This window comes from Sturnus vulgaris, chromosome 21, assembly GCF_052056855.1.
Source record: "Sturnus vulgaris isolate bStuVul1 chromosome 21, bStuVul1.hap1, whole genome shotgun sequence".
Taxonomy (NCBI): Eukaryota; Metazoa; Chordata; class Aves; order Passeriformes; family Sturnidae; genus Sturnus; species Sturnus vulgaris.
This window is the reverse complement of record NC_142263.1, coordinates 2,205,642-2,226,641: the sequence shown is the minus strand read 5'-3', so window position 1 is coordinate 2,226,641 and position 21,000 is coordinate 2,205,642. Positions and strand designations below refer to the sequence as shown.

Here is a 21,000-nt window from a genome sequence, read left to right as displayed (position 1 = left end):
TTCTCAGGTTAACTCTATAACTCAAGAAATACCCCCACGAAAGGCTGCAATCTGGGATTTTCATAAGGAAAGCTGAAAGGCTTCTGTCAAAGGGCCAAAAAGCAGCATCTGCAAAAGAGCTCAGGAAAGAGAAATTAAAAATAAAATAATTGGATTATGATCTCTCAGCTAATGAAATCAGATATACTGTTTTTCTCCGAGTCAGGGGTTTTAGACAATGCACAGTGGTACAAGTCTGGATCCTTCCCCTTTGCTCCAGCTGCCCAAAGGATCACGATTTCAGGTGCTGCACAACATCAGGAAGTAAACCAGGAGTACAGCAAAGAAACTGAAAATGTTTTCATCCTGATGGTAATGAAGGTGTGGTGACAAATAACCAGGAACTGGGCAGGATGTGAATAATAAATACGGGAAAACTGCTATTCCAGGAGTAGAGCTCGGAGTACACGGACAGCTGAAGGAATCCAGTCACCCTGGAGCAGCTCAAAAAAAACCAGTTTTTCCCTTCTCCTTCCCATTCCTCAGCTTTTCAGTCACTGGGAATGATGCCCTGAGAGCTGAAGGCCAGTGAGGGGAAGCAGAGGAAGCCCAGTGCCCTGAGCAAACCCACATTCCCTGGCTCCTGACACAGCACTCGGGACCAGAGGCAGCAGCAGCTCCTGAACTTTCTCGTCTGCTCCACTCCTGCAGATAATGAAATCCAGAAACACCATTCTGGGACACAGTTGTTACAGACCTCACATTATCTGCTGCTGACCCTCAATTGAGACGTCTCTCAGTCGGGGATGATGATTTTTGCGCTCATGAATAATTAGTTTTGCTGGTTTTAAGGGAAAAAAAAAACCCGAAAAAAAAAGCGTATCTTTTAATCAGAATCTAAATGAAAAAATGCTAAAAGCTATTCCCCAACATCTGCCAGTCGAGCATAGATTTAGAAATAAAAATCAAGAGGTATAGACTCATCTCAGGGAATTATGTGTTCAAATCCTCATTTATGGAGATGAGAATGGAAGTGTTAATGTTCCGAGTCTTCTGCTGCAGATCTGAGGCATTAGGGTGGCTTAATGAGACACTGTCTGAAACCAAGAACAAGCTGAAGTTCCTCTCTCACATGCATACATTGAATTTTGTCCATAATTACTCAGTTCTGAGTAACAGCAATTTATTAGATTTTCCCATCAAACGGATGAGTTGCTAATGTACATGATCTTACAAATACCCAGGGCTCTTTCCAAGGAAAGGCAGGAGTTATTAGGAACCCAAGCACTGAATGTAACCATGCACTTTATTCCCCCCGTTTCTCTATAAAAATATTTTTGAGGTGAACTTAGTGGCTGTGAAAAGCAGATTTTTCTAACCAGAGGATCAATTTCTAAGGGCAGAAGATTGGTTTGAGAGCCCTGAAAACAGCAAGTACAAATGATCAGCATTTACTTACACAGGGAAATGAAGCACAGCCAAAGGACAACTCTCAGGCAGGAGTGACTGGAGAGCAATTGTGCTCCCTTTGTATTTAATATAAAATATACCATTGCAGCGTGGCAGAAAAATAAAGTTTCTCTGTTGTATTATTCTCCTTAAGACAGAGCTGGCTGCCAGGGAAAAAGGGGGAAATGTGGACAGCAGATAGTGAAGAAGGACACTGTGTGCTGGGGCAGCAGTGTGTCCCATTCTGACCTTTTCCCAATGGAGAACAGCAATGAAAAAGTCCCCAGGAGTGGCAGAAGTCACAATACCATGAGGCCAATGCTGTTTTCCCCATTCCTGTGATTATAACAATTCAGGAAGACAGAGCACGGAGGAAACACTTTGGGATGAGAATGAGAATTTGTAGGATTCTGTGGAGAAGCTCTTGCAGTGGATAAAGCACACTGAAGGCAGGAGAGGAGCTCAGGCACCTGTTTGCCCTGGCAGCCTCTCCACACCTCCCACTATCCCAGAGGGATAATTCAGACAGAGGGATCTACACCAGAGATGTGTGAAGTTGTGGGTTCATTATCATGCAACCAAGTTTAGATGTCTCTTTACAGCTGACCATCAGGACAGGCTTGCAAAAGGGAGAGTAAAAAGCAGGGCTGGCTCCCAGTGATGGGTGCAAGGCTCCAGCCCGGCCCTGGACACCTCCAGGGGTGTGCCAGAACTCACAGGGAACAATTCCTTCTGTACCTCTGATCCAAATCAGCTCAAGGCCATTCCCCCTTGTCCTGTCACTGCCTGCCCCACTGAATACAGATTTTTGGGACAATGTCCTGGTGCTCCTGCACTGCCCCAGCGAGAGGCTGGGCTGGCACAGCCCTGGGGCAGGCAGGGGATGAGGATGAGGATGAGGAGGAGCAGCGGGACCGAGGCACTGCTCCATTCCCAGGCCTGTTTTATTTATCCATTTCTATTTTAATAAGCTGCCTCCCTCCCTGTGGAGCCCTGGGTTATGTGAAAATGCTGGTGCCAAGCGTGGGGGCGTGGTGGGGCTCCTGCCCTGCTCCTGACGTACTGTGTGGTCAAGGAGCTGGGACTGGGGGGCCTGAACCAGGGCCAAGCCTTGCACTTCAGCTTCCTGACCTGGCAGCCATTCAGAGAGACCCTGCTAAGTGCTATTTCCTAAATACACCAGCTTTTCATAACAATCTTACCACATTGCTTTCCTTTACAAGCTCTCTTAAAAGAGAACTGGACTCCTTCTGGTTAATCTACACAGACTGCATTTGGAAGCCATCAGAAACTGAACTGTAAACAAAACGTTATTAATGTGTTGTAATCTGCCCTCAATGTTCCAGATGAAAAGAAAATGTTTTATAGTTTTGGAGTATACATTTTAATTGCCTTTTAAGAGTGCATATACTTTTAGTGCTCTCTGTTATAAAATTGCAGTATTCTGTTTCTTGATAACTGTTGAATGATCTCAGCTATTTTTATTAGGTTTTCTCCCCCACCCTGGTCCCCTTCCTTAAGCTACCACCACTGGAAGGCTTTTCCAGACCGTTCCTGATACTAGGCTGGCAAAAAAGTTCCATGCCTAAGATAAACTCCATTATAAACAACTTCTTTACAACATCCCCTCGCTATAAAAACATTCGGATCTAGAAAATTAGTTCTTTAAATGAACTTAGGATCCAGTTACTTTCAGTAAAAATCTGAACTAAATAAGGGCTAAACTGAATTTTCCAGACTTTCAGCTTGGTTTGCTCTTGTGCCTCGCTGCAAGAGCTTGGCTTGGGAGGAGAGACAGAGATTCAGCTGGAGATGTCACAGCTGTCCCCAGAGCTGGCAGAAGGTGCCTGGCAGTGTCCCAGCCCGTCAGATGAAGGTTGGTTCATGGTAAGATCCCGCCTGGGCTGTAAGCCCCAAATTCCTCACAAAGCAATTCTCCCCTGGAAGTGCTGAGCAGAGCTCAGGAGCTTTTGTTTTGCTGTCTGCCCTCGAAGCAGACACTGCCTTGTACAATAAGGGCTTTCAGTACTTCTGGGATAAATGGGAAAGGGATCACAAAGTTACCTGGCAGGCTTTCCAGGTATCTCCTTACTAGAAAAGTACTCGGTAAAATAAATAGAAATCCAGGGTCATAAAACGAACCATGGGGTTTGTTGTTCATTAAGCTGCAGTTTCAGAAGGTGAAGGGAACCCTTAAAATCCTCATTTTCAGGAAATATCAGGCATCTGGACATCACTGTTACCCTGTTTGTACCAATAAATGTGCTAGAAAAAAAAGGCTCAGCTATCCAGCCTTAGCTGTGCACTCCTTAAATCCCAAATCCTGCTCTCCTGGCATTTAACTCTTACACACCTCCACTATTAGTTTCTTTTCAGGGTAATTAACTTTCTCAACAGCCTAAACTTCACCTCCAATTCCTCCTGTGATGTCTCTAACACTTCCCTAATACCTTTTTGACTTGCAAGATACTATTACTTGATGCAACACAGGCCAGGATATTTCACAGTGGGAACTGCATCCAGTGCCTGGAGAACAACCACTTTTCAATGTTTTCCTCTTATTCAATTAAAATATTTGAAGTGGCAAAGCCCCTCTCTCACGTTGGATTGGGATTCACATCATGCAAGTGAACTGCAGTTTATTGTTGCTCTTTTAAGTTCTTTTTATCTTCAAAATTATCAGCGCCTGTAATTTTATTTTTTTTTTTAATGTTGTTTTTAAAAACATTTTTCAGTATGCAGATGTGCTTGTGAAGATTAATGGACTGGGAACACTGAAATCTTGTATTAATCAACTTCAAGGGAAGGCAACTGCTGAGTAAAATTTTCCATAGTGCTGCACACAGGAGTTTATCCAGAGAGCTCCTTGTCTTGGAGGAGCCCTCTGTGAGTTCTGCACTGAGACCAGCCTTGGGTGACTCTTGCTGAATTATTCCCTGAGCACTGAACAAGCCACACTATGGGGAACCCTGTCCAGTGTCCATCACAGTCCCTGATATCAAAAATAGCTGATTTGTTCCATGTGCCAGCTGATCTTTGGGCTCTGTGATGGGAACCATCCCTCCCTGGAGGATCATCCCTCTCAAAGTGCAGCTGCACACGACCTCAGACCGAGGGGTGCAGAGCCATGAGAAACCCCAGGAATCTGCAAAGTTCTCCTCAGGAGAATATTCCAGCCCATCCCAGAGGGGAACAGAGCTGGGGAAGGGGCTGGAGCACCAGGAGAGGCTGAGGGAGATGGGGGAGCTCAGCCTGGAGAAAAGGATGCTCAGGGGGGGATTTCTGCCCCTACAGCTCAGTGTAAGGAGGTTTGGGGCAAGGTGGGGCTCATCTCCCAGCTGACAAGAAATGGGATGAGAGGAAATGGCCTCAGGTTGCACCAGGGGAAGATTAGGTTGGAAATATGGGAAAATTCCTTCACTCTAAGGGTTGTCCAGCCTTGGCACAGCTGCCCATGGAGGGATTGAAATGCCTTGGGGTTGTGGCACTTGGGGACATGGTTTAGTGGTGGCCTTGGCAGTGCTGGGGAATGCTTGAACTCCACGATCTTAGAAATTATTCTATATTATTCTATGTTATTCTTCTAATTCTTAAATTATTCTATGGCTCTAAATGCTTTAAATATAGATTATATGGAGCTCAATCTTCTTTCTGTAGCAGGGTAATGACAAAACCCAACCCCAAAGCAGGGACTGAGGGCAGCGTGCGTGCACACATTTCATTAAGGGAGAGGTTAATTACCCCAATTTCATTACTAATTGGATCAGTTTAAACCTGCTGCATTGGAAGTCTCTTGGCAGACACAAACATCACCATAATTACAAAAACAACTGCTTTCTCCAGTTACGTAATTCCGCCAATTAAGTAATTCCTCCACATGTAAAGCAAACCCAACCAGAGCCATTTGGGGAGTTTTGCCTCATTTTCAGCAATGTGCTGCTTCCCAATGCTGATGCCTACAAAATCCAGCACCATTCCTCATGGCAATCCTTTCCAAGGGCAGATCCATTGCTGCTGGCTGAAAGGACTCCATGGAATTTGTCAAAATGAATGGGAAAACAAGTTCTGTGAGAAGGAAAACCCACCTAAGCTTTCAAGTGCAGCTTTTGGTAGAAATCTTTGAGGTTTGGAAGGTTTGATCCCAGTTTGAGGGATACCACCATCCTTGCTTTGAGCCTTTCTCTCTGGGCTTGCTACAAAGCAAAGCTTTCCTGCAGCAGCACAAGGCTCCAAATAGTTTGGGATTTGCCAAAACCAGAGAGAGTTGGATATCTCACAAGAAAAGCTGGGTTTTACTGATCATGTTAAATAGTTTGTCAAGGCAGACTGTGGTGAGTGATAAAGCTGCTGGCCTGTGATCAGCTTTCCTCTCACCAGCAGGTACTGCTCAGGTCAACTGAAATTATTAAACCAACAGAAATTACTAAAAGGAATGAATGTGAGTAAATTGTTTCTGATTCTATGAAAATTAAAGGCAAAACTAAGTTTTTTTAGTTTTTCCCTAAACAAAATAGAAATTCTATAGCTCTTTACAAAATTACAAAACACAAATATATCTCTGGCTTTTATGACTGACATTTTCTATTTAAAGCCCAGGGACATACAGAGTAAATATTTCCAAGGATTGTGCTCCTGACAAGTTGCCTGTTAATACTGATTGAACAGTTCCTATAGGCAGCAGGAGTCCTCAAGTGTTTCCTTCTAGAAAGAAACTGCAGAGCTTGATATGAAACCAAGAAACCCACAAAAATTCTATTTAGCTGCTCCCTGTATCACACAGTTTTATCTCTAGGGAGTTTCTGCCATCCCATCTCTACCAGGAGATTTCATGTGAAATTCTGGAAGTCAAATAATGTCCAACCTACCAATACATTAGAGAGATCAGAATTAAGAGTCTCCCTTCCCCTACATAAAATAATAGTGAATGTTCATCTGCTGAAAAAGGCAGATAAATTAAAAAGCACTGCAGTTTGTAAAAGAGCACAGCTTGGGAAATAACCTTTGGAGGCACTGGAAAAACTCAGAGTTCAATCAACTTTATTTCCAGTACAAAAGCAATTAGATTTTTCCCATCAGAAATCAGATGAAGTAGTAAATTAGGATTTGCCAGTGATGGGAATTCTTAACTTGTGGCATAAATAGAATTTCCTTATTATTATTTTCAGCTATGGCCATCTATCTAAACCTCCATTCCAAGCACGATTTGTGAGAAAAAAAAGCTGCATTACAAAGTTATCACAGACATCTACATTTAATTTGAGTTTTACTCCTCCTTTTTAAGCAAAATTTATTTTAATTAAGCTTTAAAGAACAAACAATCAGCCCACAAGAACCAACAGCTTTGGCTGCTGTTCTGTTCACCTAAAACTCCGACTGTACTGAGAAATTTGATTTAAACAACTCCCAAACCATTTCAATCCCTGCTACCCTCAGAAGGCCACAAATGTTTTTGTGTATTCCACCAGTCTTGAAATATGAAAACACAGATAAAAAAATTTTTGAACTGTTTTTTTTTTTTGTACTAGCATTTTATTAAGTATTTTATATCTAATATTAATTAAGAATAAATTCGTTCAAAATAATTTTGCTTGTTACAATGCATCTGGAGCATCCAGAGTGGCTCCTGTAGCAACAATTTCAGTGAGAAAACAACTCAAAATCTTTTCTTTCTGTTTCCTAACACACTGGGCATTTTGAATACGACTCATGCACAATGAGAAATACATTTTCTTTCCCAAGTACTGCTCTGACAGCCTGGTGAAATTTTACTGAGGACCCTCCTCACTTTGACTCCTTCACCAGGAACCTTCTTTTTTCCTCTGTGATTTAATCTGAACTGGTTTAAGGTTAAAGTGAATATTAATTCACAATAAGCCCATGAAATAAAAAGGGTGAGAACTATCATTCCAGAAGAATGGCTCCCAACTCCTGCCCTGTTTCCTCTCCTTGCCTCTCTCACTGATCCAGGAATAAATCTACCAGAGAAGGAGGGAGAAAGAGGAGACAAATTAAGGCCACAGATGAGAAAAATTAAGACTGGGAATAATTTCTGAATACATTATTGGCTACCTAAAATCCAAGATAGTTTCTTAATTAGCATTACAGGAAATATTTGAAGAGCAAAGCTGGACTGAACCTGTGCCCTGCACGAAGAGCTCGTTGCTCACATTTATCCACAGATCATTCCTGTTGATTCCTCCTTGGCAGCTGGAAGTCTGTTCCAACTGCCTGGAGAGAGTTTCAAATCTGAGATTCCCTCTGTCAACAGCTCCGTGATCAATCCCAATCTGCCCTGTGGATTCCTTTTCTGCTTAAATCCAATTTCCTTGATGGATACACTCGGATCCAGGCTGGAAACCTGGGTCCCTTCCATCAGCAAAGCCTCACCTCAGTCCTCTCACTCTGCCTTAAGAGGAGCCTGTTCAACACAGACAAAAAGCAAAGAGAGCACATGGAATAAATAGAGGATTTCTTCAAGCAAATGCTGGTGCTTGACATGAAATATTGTCATGGAAAAGACTCATGGGGGTGTCCCTGCTGCTCCTCAGGGCTGGCTGAGAGCTGAGCAGACAGCAAAGGACTGGGGAACACAAAGCAAGAACCAAATCCCTCCCCAAAAGTGGGAGAAGCTCTTGATGGCCTCCCAGGCACACGGCAGGAAACCTCAAAAAAGTCCAAATATTCGCCCTCAGACTGCAGGTTTGGGTTCCTCCTCCTGCAGGCTCCATGGTCCCCAACAAAAAGTCAGGAGTTTTATGGGAGGTGGCCCAAAGATGCCCAAGGTCCTGGTTCCAGGGGGAGAAACTCTCCCTTGAGCCACGAGCATGGAAAATGCTGAGTGTTGGATCCAAAGCCAACAAACAGCTCCTGCTCCTTCCCAGGAGCCCACAGCACCCAAATCCCCTCTTCCACAGCAGCCACCATGGGAAGGTCACATTATAAAGTCACTCCATTAAAACAGTAATTAAAGAGTAAACATTAACCAGCAATTTTTCCTTAGGTCTTTCTTACTTCCAGTTGGTATCATTCCTCCCAGACCGAGCTGTACCTTATGGATCTGCATGTTTATCTTGATGAAAAATCTTTAACTTCTCGGTTTTCAAGGCAAGAAAAGCCACGTCCTTCCATTCAGAGAAACCCTGCTCTCTGCTCTCCCAGCTCCCAGGCCATCGTGGCTGCAGCAATCACATGTTATCCATAATATTTGTCACTGACAAAAGTACCCTGGGACATGGTAAAACTGCCACGAGGGAGGAAATTAATTTCTGCATGCTTTAATGAATGGGAGTTTTTATTCTGTGCAAAGAAGACCAAAGCTGAAACTCCAGGTACAGCCTGGTAAATGTTATCTAGCAGGTGAGCTCGTGCAAACACTCTGGATAGTCTTGACTGCTTGAATTTCAATTCTTATTCCTCACTAAGGTTTTCAGAAAATGCAAACAACAAACACTTTCTTAAAAAAGAAGCTGAGACAAACTGATGCACAGAGCTCCATCAGGGAAAGCTGTCAACTGGCCCCACTCCATGGGAATTAATGCAAAGGCATTGATTTGTTCTAGGCTAATGATAAGGGCTCTTGGTTTAATTTTAGGAGAAGAACTTTCATTTTCTGACTGGCAACCAGAGCTATTTATTACACAACCAGAAAGCCAAAGTTCAGCTTTGCAAGTGACTAATCAAAGCCAAGCCCTCTCTGTAGGAAAGGAGTGAAAACAAGTCTGGAATGGTCAACAGCAGTTTGCTAAAATAAAACCCAACTTCTGCCTCTCACCCCCTGCCTCCTGCCCACCCTGGAGCAGCTCCACCAGGATTTCAAGTCAGTACTGAAGACAGTTTTCCAGAGGGATGAAAAATCACAGCAATTCCAGAGATCACCCAGATCCTTCAAGGACACAAAGCTTTTTCACAGCAACAGGAAACACAAAGAAGAAGAGAAATTCAACTAAAACCACAGCAATGCTGTCAAAAAGACAACAGGAAGACAAGGGAGTTCAACAACAAGTTGCTGCTGGTATTCTTGTTCCTTATCTCAGAGGAATCCTGGAGGATAATGAACATCCACCCCAAGTGCCACAGCATCCACCGAGTGCTGGCATGGACACACGAGCATGGATACAAATGTTTATCCCATTTCCTGGCCTGGAATTTTGTGTCTGAGCACTAACTGTAACATTTGGCACTTAGTCCTCTGCGTTCAAAGAGTTAAGCTATGTCCTATAAAGATAAAAATCTCCACTTTTATTACTTTGTACGGGGCTCCTACCAAACGAGGATCCAGCTGTAATTGTAACATTCCAAGCTCTGGAGGTGCCAAGTTTTACTAACTATAATTTAACTGCTCCAGCTGATGCAGTCCAAATTCTTGTTTGGATAATCAGCCTTTGTTTAAATATGGACTTAAAAAAAAAAAAAAAAAAAAAAATAGAAAGAAAGAAAGAAAGAAAGCCCAGGCCAGCATTAGCCTCCAGGCATGTCATGTGAGCTGATTACCCTGCAGCAGTAGCAGACACTCATGCACAAGAGGAGGATTATTTTGCCAGAATTACTGTTACGGTAACACAGAATCAGAGCTTCTTTCCCCTCCAGCCCCCACCCTTTTTCTTTTCTTTCTTTTTTTTTTTTTTTTTTCCTCCCCCCCCCCTTCCACAATTCACAAGTCTTCTTTCCAAGTTCAAATGAAGTTTAAAGGTGAAAAGGGCAAGAAAGTTTCATGACTGGCTGTTGAAAGAGGGAGAAATAACCAGGGTCTCCAAGTTTGCGTTTACTAAAAGCTCAACAATTTTGTATTTTGCTGCAATTCATAACTGCACAAATCCCTTTTGTTGGGTCTGTTTGGACTGAAATTAAACACTTGTTAATAATTTATAACTTAATATCATTAGAAAATAATAATAACTGTCAAGCAACTACATTCAATACATAAAGCAAGTTGAGTGGCTCGTTAGATTATTTGTCAAAACAACAATTTCTATATACTTTAGCTTATTTCTACTGGGAAGAACGGTTAAAGAGCCACCCAGCTTGCTTGGAAATCATTTCTCCACCAGCTGGGAGCAATTCCCAAATTGCTGCACCTCAGCCACATCCAAGTGATGCTGGCTCACTTTAAAAGCACTGCAGCCTGACTCCAGGAGGTGCCTTAGAAGGGCTGCAGGAAGAATGGCCAAAGCCCTTTGCTGCTCCCTGACCAAAAATGCATCCCACACTGCCCCTGCTTTGCTCTGAATTTGACATCTCAATGGAAGTGAAGCAGTGGCTTCACAACAAAGCAACTGTCAAAATGAGGCATTTGAGAAAATTTTAAATTCCGTGTGCTGCTCAAGGACCTGAGGTGCACCAGGCACAAAGCTGGTGCTGCCTTCCCCAGAGCTGAGTGCAAACAGAACAAACACTTGTGTGTGTGTGTGTGTGTGAGGAATTCTGGGGAGAAAACTCACTTGGGAAATGTCACAGGCCGTGCTTCTTCTTGGGAAGCCACGAGTGTGGCTTTTTGGAAAAATAGAAACAGAGAATCCCAGAATAATTCGGGTTGGAAGGGATCTTAAAGCTCATCCAGTGCCACTCCTGCCATGGCAGGGACACCTTCCACTGTCCCAGGGTGCTCCAAGCCCTGCCCAGCTTGGCTTTGGACAATTCCAGGGATGGGACAGCCACAGCTTCTCTGCACACCCTGTGCCAGGGCCAAGAATTCCTCCCCAATATCCCATCCAACCCCACGCTCTTCCACTTTGACATCAAAGCTCATCACACATCTGACCTATTTTAGCACTTTTCTCTCCATGTGAGCACCTGTGACAATTCTATTTTTGCTGCATATTCATCTGTGAAGTTGAAAACATAAAATTTAAGTATACTAAGCAAGGAAGTTGGAAGTTGAGATTAAAAAATTAACCTGAGCCAGTCTGGCCTGATCCTGAGCTCGTGTAAACTGATTTAAGTCAGTGGTGCCTGAAGAACTGACATTAGTCAGGGGTCTGCTCTTGTTTCCATCTGTTTATCTGAGATCATTTCTAATGCACTTACTGAAGAAGTCTTCCCCTTTTATTCCTTTCAAAGTCCTCTTGATTTTGTCTCTTCTGTCCCCTTTGCCTCCAGACTGAAAACTGAACCCACAAATCCAGAGAGAGCCATCTCCTCCCACCTCTTCCCTTCCTCAGCCTCACCTGTCTTCTTCCCATCATTTCTTGTATTTCTTACACTCCTGCAATATTCTTAGGTAGCAGAGAAAGGCTCCAAACACTGCAGGTTATTTACAGCACAACAGTTCTCAAAATATGATTTAATTTACCTTGAAGCTGAGGAGTTGCCCAATGTCCTCATGTACAAACAGGTTTTGGGGTCCTTTAAAGTGACCATCCAAATAAGAAAGGCAATAAGAGAAATGGTATTTTATTACATTTATTTTAAAGTCTCCCATGCTTCTCCCAGAAATCAAATGGTGCCTACAGAGGAACCAGAAGATGTCACTCTGGTTAGTGACAGTAGTTGTAATTAACTTTTATAATTTTTCAGTTTTTAGTTAAATGGGGAAGGTTCTTTTTTTGTTTAAAGTGAATGCTCTCAAACACATGGAAAAAATATAGGAATTGATAAAATTGATCTATAACATATTTTTACTTGAGAAAGGATTACAAGCTTGAATCTTAACATTATAGACTTAAAACCATTTCTTGTTCCACTGCCTTTACAGTTCCAAAAAAAATGTACATTTTGGAGACAAAGGCCTTTATCCTCTTAAGTGCTGTGGATTTCATGCCAATCTCCCAATATAAAGCAGACTTCAGACTCAGACCCAAGAGAAATGGTCTCGGAAAGATTAGATTTTCCACCACAAAATAAAACCCTTGTGTGGGGAACCACAGCAGCTCCAACACCTCCTTCCTCCTAAATATTTGTTTGACAGGGAGGAACACCCCCAGCCCATCCCATGCCCCCTCCTCCAAATGGAAGTGGTTTGATCATTCCTCTGCTCTTGTGCCAGCCAGTGTAAAACGTCCAGAATTGTCACTGAAATATCCCTGAAAATCAGTATTTTCTTTTAAATTAGCAAGATACTTTTAAGAGTTGCCCATCAGAGGCATGCACCTCTAAAAGGAAGAGTATATGACATGAAATTAATGGTGCCAAGTGTCTGGCAGCTCAATAAATGCAAGAGGAAACTTTCTTAAACTACTCATGATGTAGAAAGGTATTTTATCAATCATCCCCATATTAGAAAACAGAGATTTTTCAGGATATTTCAAACCCCATTGCCAGTAATAAAGTAGGACAAGCAAGGAAAAGAGAGAAATATAGATTCAATACAATGTAGCTCCTCAGGATTAAATTTTAACACCACCAAAACCACCCAGAAAAGAAAAAAATCAAGAATCAGAAGATTAAAACTGCATGTTGTCATCTCGGGATTGGTGAGGTGCAGATGGAAACTTTCTTGAGAGCACACAGTTTAAATTCTAGTTAGGATATTCTGTGATTAAATGCTCCTCCAATTTTTGAGTACATCACTTTTTTTCCTACTGGCTACTGTGATACAAAAGACATCTCCTGCAAACATAGAACTGGTAAAAAAAAGAAAAGTGCAAGTAAAAGCCATTTAGGTTTCCAGCAAAGACATCAAAGCAAACCAGCTAATGGACATCCAGGGTAGTCAAATCACTCCTGCAAAATCCATTAGTTACTAAAAGTTCTGGAGGGCTCAGTTTTTACAGTAAAACCTGTAAAAACTCAGTATCCAGTTTCTCTGTTGGGACACTGAGGTGTGAAGATCCAAACGATGCTGGAACTGAACTTGTATATTTGAACCTTTTGAACTCCAGCTGCCCTTCATAAATTACTTTACCACCAGCTTTAACACGTTCCTAACCCACCGTGCAAGAAAAGGGAGGAATCATTAAAAAACCCCTGGAAATGGAACTGAACTTTCTAACACTTCCAATGGAATTTGTCTTGGTTCAAAAGACAAGCACCTATGGCAGGACTGGGGGAGGAGGAAAAGCTTCCAGATAGTGCAGTGAAATAACATCTGTTCTCATGCTATGAAAACAAAGTTTTGGGAGGCCAATCCCCCTCCCCAACCCCAAACCCAGTGGAAGGGAATGGAAATGGCCCCATACAGGAACAGGCAGTTGCCTCTTTCCATCTGGAAACGCTGTCAGATGGAAGCAAATTCCACCAAATTCCCAACTGGTGCAAGAACTTTGTTTTGCACCTCAGAATGGGATGTGCTGCCCTGGACTGACACAAATTTGGGATGCAGAGGGTCCTCACCACACTCCAACCACAGGGAAACAGAGATTCAGAGGGAAGCTCAAATATTTAGAGTTTAGAAACTCATCTAAGACAATGGCAATAAAGATTCTTAATTAATTTTAAGGTGAACTAAACTGCAGGACAGCAGCTCAGGAGCTCAAACACAACATTTCCCTCATTATTCTTTAGACTGTCAGTGTGTTTATAGACAGCTACTCACTGGGATGTCAGGGAAAAACTGAGGTTTTAAGTCCACAAGAATGGAAAGGCTGGTTCCCAAACAGGACAGCACATTATCCTATAACCAAACCAGCTATTCATTTCTCCTACACCTTCCCTGGCTGCACAGAGCTCAGCATCCAAAGCAGCAGCACAGAATCCAAACCTCCACAGCAACTCTTCAGCCCCAGTCCTGCTTGCAGAAGGATTTTTGGGTTCAGGAAAGTAAACTTTTTTTTTTTTTTTCCCATCTGAGATTTTTTATTTACAAATGAGAAAGATTCCCATCTTAGAGGAATGTGCTTTCAATGGGTCAGCTAATATAAAAATACTGCTTTTCTCTTTGGATGATGATGTTATCACATTATATCTGGACACTGCATTTCAGTTTCTCTTTACAATGATCTTGCTAAGCAGCAAAGGGACACAGCAGCTCCCATTTACAGGTCACCTCAGGTCTCCTGAACAAACTATGCCCCAGGGTTTTAGTGAAACTCAGGAATTCCAAAAGCAAAGCACATTGCCCTTAGCACACAAAATGCTTCTGATTCGCAGAATGACACAAATGTACAAGAAAAAAAAAAAAAAAGGATGTCTGATTATTTTTTGTAATGGATGGCTTTTAGATGGGCAGAACACACTCAGGCATTTCTTAAAGCCCCAAACCACGGGTGATTTCCAACAAAGGCCTTGTGTGAAGTGCTGCTTGCTTATCACAAAGACTTGGAAAAAGAATTTTCAGGGGTTGAACTCTGAGTTTTAACCCTGGACAAAGAATCAGATGCTGCACCAGTGTGTGCTCCTCAGTCTTGTGGTGCTGCCACACTGCTGATCCTTCAGATTGATACATTTGTGTAAATTATCTGACATTTCAAGAGAAAATAAATAAAAAAGGAAAATGACACAACTTTCTGAGTGAAGTCCACTGCACACTTTGCCTGTTTAAGGAAAAAGATACACAAACTCTTATTAAATGTGGGCTTGCAATTTATGAAATTACCACTTCCATTAATTACAACTCTTAATGAGACATTACAATGGACCATGTGGACAGTCCAATTCAGACGAATAACACAGATGTTTAAAAAAAAAAAAAATCACTAAATCTCACGTAATTTAACCTGTTTTACTTCCCACTTGCATGAAGAAAAACTTGTGGTTTCTCCTTCCCTGTCCCCCAGCACAGACTGGCTTTCTTTCCCTGGCTTCCCCACTTGGAAACGAGCCACGGATCATTTACACACTTCCGAGGTTTGCTGGGGCACTTTGTGAGGATCCCTTTGGAAAATGGCACCACATTCCAAAGCAGAGAGACACAGGTAGGAGCCTTGAAGAAACAGGCCAGCAGCCAGAGTGGTCATCAGTAATTTTTGTTTAAATGTATTAACAACATCATTTAGAGCGTTCACATCATCCAAATATCCCCGCACCGTGCACGGGGATCTGCAGTCATTACATCTCATCAGCCAGAAAGGATCCACATTTCTGACATTAAACAAACAGTACACAAGGCCCCCAACCCAAATCCCAGCAATAACCCCCTTTGCCAATCCCCCAGAATTCAGGAAGCAGAGGTATAACCCAGCTCTTATCCCTGGAGCTCAGTGGTTTGGGACTCCCAGGCAGCGTCAGGAGGTAAATGCCCAGGCTGATCTCCTCTAAGAGAGGCTTCATCTGCTGGGGGGGCATTACAAAATAGCAGAGATCAGCCCTGCCTGATGCAAAAGTTAAGTCATAAGAATAACATTACATAATGCACGACAAAATGTTAATTTGCAAGACTCAAATCAAGGCCCACAAGGATGTGCAGCAGCCCCCACGACGAGAGGGCACGAAAGAACGAGAGAGAGTTCTCAAAACACTTCTGCCTGTTAGGCCATTTTTGATTTATAGATTTTGTTTCACTCGTTGATAATCTTACAGACAAGGGAAACCATGCTGCTGGGGAAGTACTAAATCACACCAAGAGAGCTAAGGTTTTTAGATGAAACAAGAAGCTGATTACACATGCACTGAGTATACCAGTCACTAAGCGTTTCTGGATTGCAGGGATAAGATACTCTCTTTGCTTATTACTGCCTCCTTGATCCAAAGAGATTTAAGCAACTGTTTTCAATTAGATGTTTTTAAGCTAGTAAAACTACATCCATAAAGACATATTTATAGAACAACTTAAAACGAGAAGAATTAAAACGACTGCAAAACTGATGAATTCCATTCCCCCACCAACCCTCCCCCCCCAACCCCGAATCATTTACTGACCATTAACGAGCAAAAAGCACTGCAATTTTAAGAATTAATCCAGTGTTGCAAAATTAAATCAGATACACTAGGAGGGATAATGACAAACTGGTGGCTCCAGCGTTGTCAGTTTGCGGGTGATACAAGTTCAAGTCGTCTGTGCTAGTGGCCACTCTGTTGGAACAAACATGAACATAAAAGGGAACATTAAAAGTGCAGCAGCACCAACTGAATCAATTCTGTCACTGAGGACTCGGGCTCAGAAGTGGCACAGGGTAAATATTGCATTTTAGAAAGGAGCTGCCCAGTTCCACGACTGCGAGACCTCAGCGCATGGGAATAAGGAAGAGGCAGCAATGGAAGTAAATGAGAGGGAGAGGATCCTCATTTCCCTCTAAATTCCAGAGCACAAGAGCCTGGCAGTGTGGCTTTGCCACACGTGACTGCTTTCAGCCCTGGGAGCCCATGAGGAATATTCTGAGAGAGCTCCAGGAACAAAACTGAGCTTTGATCGTTCTCATCCGACAGCTGCTTCAACAAAATTTGCCTAAAACGCTCTGCAGCATGTGACTGAAATGTGTGCAGGATGCACTGCAGAACACAGAGCCATGGCAGAGGTTTGGGATGGTCACAGCAACAAGCAGGGACATCCTCACCTCTGCCAAAGCCATCACTGATCAGCTGCTCACTGACATCTCTATTTTATACCTGACTGGCCCCCGTTGCAGACAAAATAACTGGTAAGGAAAGGAAAGGAAAGCCCCACTCCAGTCCTGCCTCCTCCTGCTGCTAAATCCATCTGAAGAAGCTCGAGGCATCCATCCTAAGTTTTATTTTCCCTAAACTTCCCTACAAGCTCAATTTGTTCCTACCTAAGCACATCATCATGAAAACACTTAAAAGCACATTAACAGGAGAGTGACTTGGAGATTCAAATACATCACTTAAACATACATATTTTATACATTTAATACCCTTCAGAATCAGGCCATAAATACAAATGGATGTTAAAAAGCATGACCCAGAGTCTCAGTCTGTCACTGTGGCCTTGGCCTGGGCACCTGGGGTGATGGGTGCTGTGCCCTGGACCTGGGAATCTCAGGGAAGCACAAGACACTTTTTATTTTCCCTTTTTTTTTTTTTTTTTTTTAAATCTGCAGTTTACATTTGCTCCACGTGCTGAAGAAGCACAGGCAACATAAGGAAATTTTAGCCATTATTTTGGGTGATTGAACCCAGAGTTACACACAGGGTCTGTTTTTAAGGGAACTCTCCAACCCTGAAGTAAGGAGGTGCCCTTTGGATATGCAGCACCTTGGCTGTCCCCACAAAGGTGGGATAAAAACATATTTGGGAATAAAGGAAAGGAGACAGGGAGAATTCAAGTAGGGACAACCTGTGCAATTGCAGGCTGGTTTCTGTTCCATGATGTTCAATAAACAGCTGCAGTGATAAATTCATCCCTTAAATCTCTGTATTGATCCTGCACAGTCCAGATCCTCACCCATCCACTGGAATCACTTTGTGTATCCAGATGAGCCCCAGGATCATTCAGGTTGGAAAAGACCTCCAGGACCATGGAGTCCAACCATCAGAGGCATTAATTACATCAGATTTCCCCTTTGGAATGAATGTGTCTCTGACCCTCTGACTTCTAATTGGTTTTGATCATGTTTAGAACATGTTAAGAAAAAGAATTTAAAATATTACATTTTTGGTTTTGGGAAATTCAGGAATGATGAGGCCAGTGCAATGCCTCTCATTCACCAAGTGTCTTTCTGCAGGGTAAAGGATGGCTGGTGTGAGCAAAAGGATAAAACCAAAAGCCAGGTTTCATACAATTACATCCAAACTGGCAGAGCAAATCTATGAGATAGAAGTGAACATAAAAGCAAGTGAAATAACATGGACAGAGAGGCAGCAAACAACCTTGCCTAAGGCACAACACCAATGCCAGAATAACTTCAAAGCAGCCACTGAACCAGCACAGGTGACAAACAATCTGCATAAAAATAAGTCTAAAGCAGCACTGGCTCCTTTTCCTTCCCTTAGTCCCTTCTGCTCTTGCTCATTTCCACTCTTTCATTTTAGGCATGGAACAATGTATAAAAAGGAGAATGCAGCATTTTGGCTACAAGTTTCCTCAAATAAACTCAGCTAAGAGAAGCCCACCACATCAGAAGCTTTATTCTGCCTATTTCTTTTTGTTTTGCTCATTGTAATTTATAATGAACCCTCTTCCACAGTAAGCTGACTCAGGGAAAAACCATTCTGAAAGGCATCAGCTACTGATGAATTGTTTTTATTAATTAAGTTAGAGAAACAAAAACCACAGTGGTTTTCAGTGCTGCAACTTGCAGCAGAACCCACAAGCTTGGAGGCAGAAAGTGTCAAAGTCACAGCTCTGCTCTGAACATCTCCTGCATTTATTTACTGAGGGGCTGAAATTCCAGAGACAAGAGGGTTTTTTTTCCCCCTCTCTTAACCCAAAGATTTGGTCCTTTGAGCAGCTGCTTTGGACTTAAGAAAGCACCACAAAAGCCACTGCCTTTACTGCATTAAAAACTGAAATAAAGGGTATTAAGCAGAAGTAGCTTTTATATACCCTGATATTTGAGAGGTTCAGCCTGCACAGGGCTTTGCTGAAAGAAGAGTGGATGGAAGAATAGAGTTAAGGAAAGCATTTAATCCTGCTGACTTCCAAAGACCTTTGGATTTTCCTTTTTAAGTTTTAGCAGCCAAGAGATTCAAGTTTTATTTTCCCTCAGGATTTGAGGCTGAGGACATTGAGGAGAATCTCTGGATTTGGACACCCCGTGGTCCTGGGACATCACACCAAGGAAGGTGGGGTTCTCTTGCTGGAATTTCTTCCCTTAAACATGCAGAAATTAATAATTTTTCTATAATAAAACTTTGGGATTCCCTTCTTTAAGCTGGAATCCTCTTTGAATAGTGACATTTTATTTCATGAGCCACTACTTTGGCCATCAGCTCTTCTTCTGCTCACCCACTTACCACTATTTTATCCAATCTCTCACAGCTTTCATGGAAAGAACAAAAATACCTAAAATTTGCACATGCAATCAAAAGGAAGCTTATTCACACAGTTAGGACATGCTTTTCATGCACTGCTGGTTACTGGAAAGTTTAACTTTTGTTAGAGGATAGAAATAAAACAAAACAGGAAGGTGGATATTTTTCTTACTTATTTCAAGTGTACATATTTTGAGTAATTTTATTTTTTCCCTGTGGCACAGAATAGAGACTCTTCTTGGGACTGGAATAGCCCTCAGCTGTGTTTTCCACCAGAATGCAAAAAAGAAACACTTTTGCTGGAGAAGTCATGGAAACTGGTAAATGAAGACACAAGCCCTCATTGAAAACCTATAATTTTTTAATTAAATTTACATGTCAGTGATCTTTTGAGCTTGGCCTGTGTGTTTTTTATAATGTACGTTTCTCGTGCTTTTTCCCATGGGTATTTCTGCACTATTTCCAAACTGGGATTACTCAAGTTGAAGTGTGATAAAGGGCACATTATAGTTATATTAAGCAAAATAGGGAGGAGAAAGCTTTTCCATATTGCAAAGAAAGCTGTTCTCCAAGCCTCATTTCTGCTAACAAGCAGAGCAAGGCAACCACTCAGCTAGAAACTGCTGCATCAAATCAACGCTTTGTCTTGAGAAAATGGGGGGATTTATTCCATCCCATTCTGCTTTCTGCTGAAAAATAAGTTGTTTGCTTCAGAATCATTTAAGTCTTGCTCTGGGGGTATCGTGAAAAACATGTTGTGAGCACCAGAACAAGAGGGGGAAGCCGTGTGTTGTGCACGGTGTAACTGGTGCGATGCTGTTTGGATTTGTGGACGCGGTTTGGGTCCCTGCCCTTCCCAGCGCTTTCACGGCCGTGTTTGTTCCTCTTCACAGCTCCCCTGAAAGGTGCAGGGACTTGTACAGTGCCTGACCCACATCTGGAGGGTTTGTCACCAGTGCTGCAGCCACAGACACGCAGCAGCTGGATGGGGAAGGGAAGGGAAAGAGAAAGGAAAAGAGAAAGGAAAGGAAAGGAAAGGAAAGGAAAGGAAAGGAAAGAAAGGAAAGGAAAGGAAAGGAAAGGAAGGAAAGGAAAGGAAAGGAAAGGAAGGAAAGGAAAGGAAAGGAAAGGAAAGGAAGGAAAGGAAGGAAAGGAAAGGAAAGGAAAGGAAAGGAAAAGGAAAGGAAAGGAAAGGAAAGGAAAGGAAAGGAAAGGAAAGGAAAGGAAAGGAAAGGAAGGAAAGGAAAGGAAAGGAAAGGAAAGGAAAGGAAAGGAAAGGAAAGGAAAGGAAAGGGAAAGGAAAGGAAAGGAAAGGGAAAGGAGGGCACGTCGGCTCAGAGCGGCAGAAAAGGTTTTTTCACAGCAGCTATTTGCAACCCCTCCAAGGAGCTGCAGAGGCTGCCCATTAAAACCCTGTTAAAACACTTCTGATGTTGTCAGCAGTGGAGAGCTGAAATAGCAGAGTGATCACTGAGATACTATCTGCCTCAAGCAGTTCAGTGGTACTGTCAATAATATGAGCAAGAAAGGTACAAGATGAGCAAACAACCTAATTCCTGCATCAAAATTTCATAAACTCCCTCAGCTGGTAAACACTAGAGATGTGGGCAAACACAGGCCAGCCAATAAACCACCCAGAAAAGATGACCTCTACTCTGAAATCTTTCCCAAAAGCTTTGAACCTTTAAGTTAATTTACACTTTGAAAGCAAAGCAGAGTGGTGCTGAGGGGAGGATGAGGTGAGGCCTCTCCCATCAGAGCTCCCAGCTGCTGTTCAGCTCCACTCTCCTGACAGTGCCCAAGGAAAAAAAAACACAGCACCACTTTCAG

The 21,000-nt window shown here is 42.6% G+C and overlaps 1 protein-coding gene across 12 annotated transcripts in view; it reads right to left on the bottom strand.

Moving 5' to 3' along the window:
- The window catches only part of BCAS3 (BCAS3 microtubule associated cell migration factor), a 296,591-nt gene that overhangs the window by 83,193 nt on the left and 192,398 nt on the right, over window positions 1-21,000 (bottom strand). For 2 of the 12 annotated variants that reach the window (XM_088176985.1, XM_088176986.1), the window contains one exon: window positions 15,251-16,311. The exons of the other annotated variants lie outside the window; for them this stretch is intronic. In XM_088176985.1, coding sequence (XP_088033111.1) covers window positions 16,286-16,311 — 26 coding nt within the window. In that variant the 3' untranslated portion in view covers window positions 15,251-16,285. Of the gene's footprint in view, window positions 1-15,250; window positions 16,312-21,000 lie in introns of those variants that run through there. 12 annotated transcript variants of the gene reach the window in all.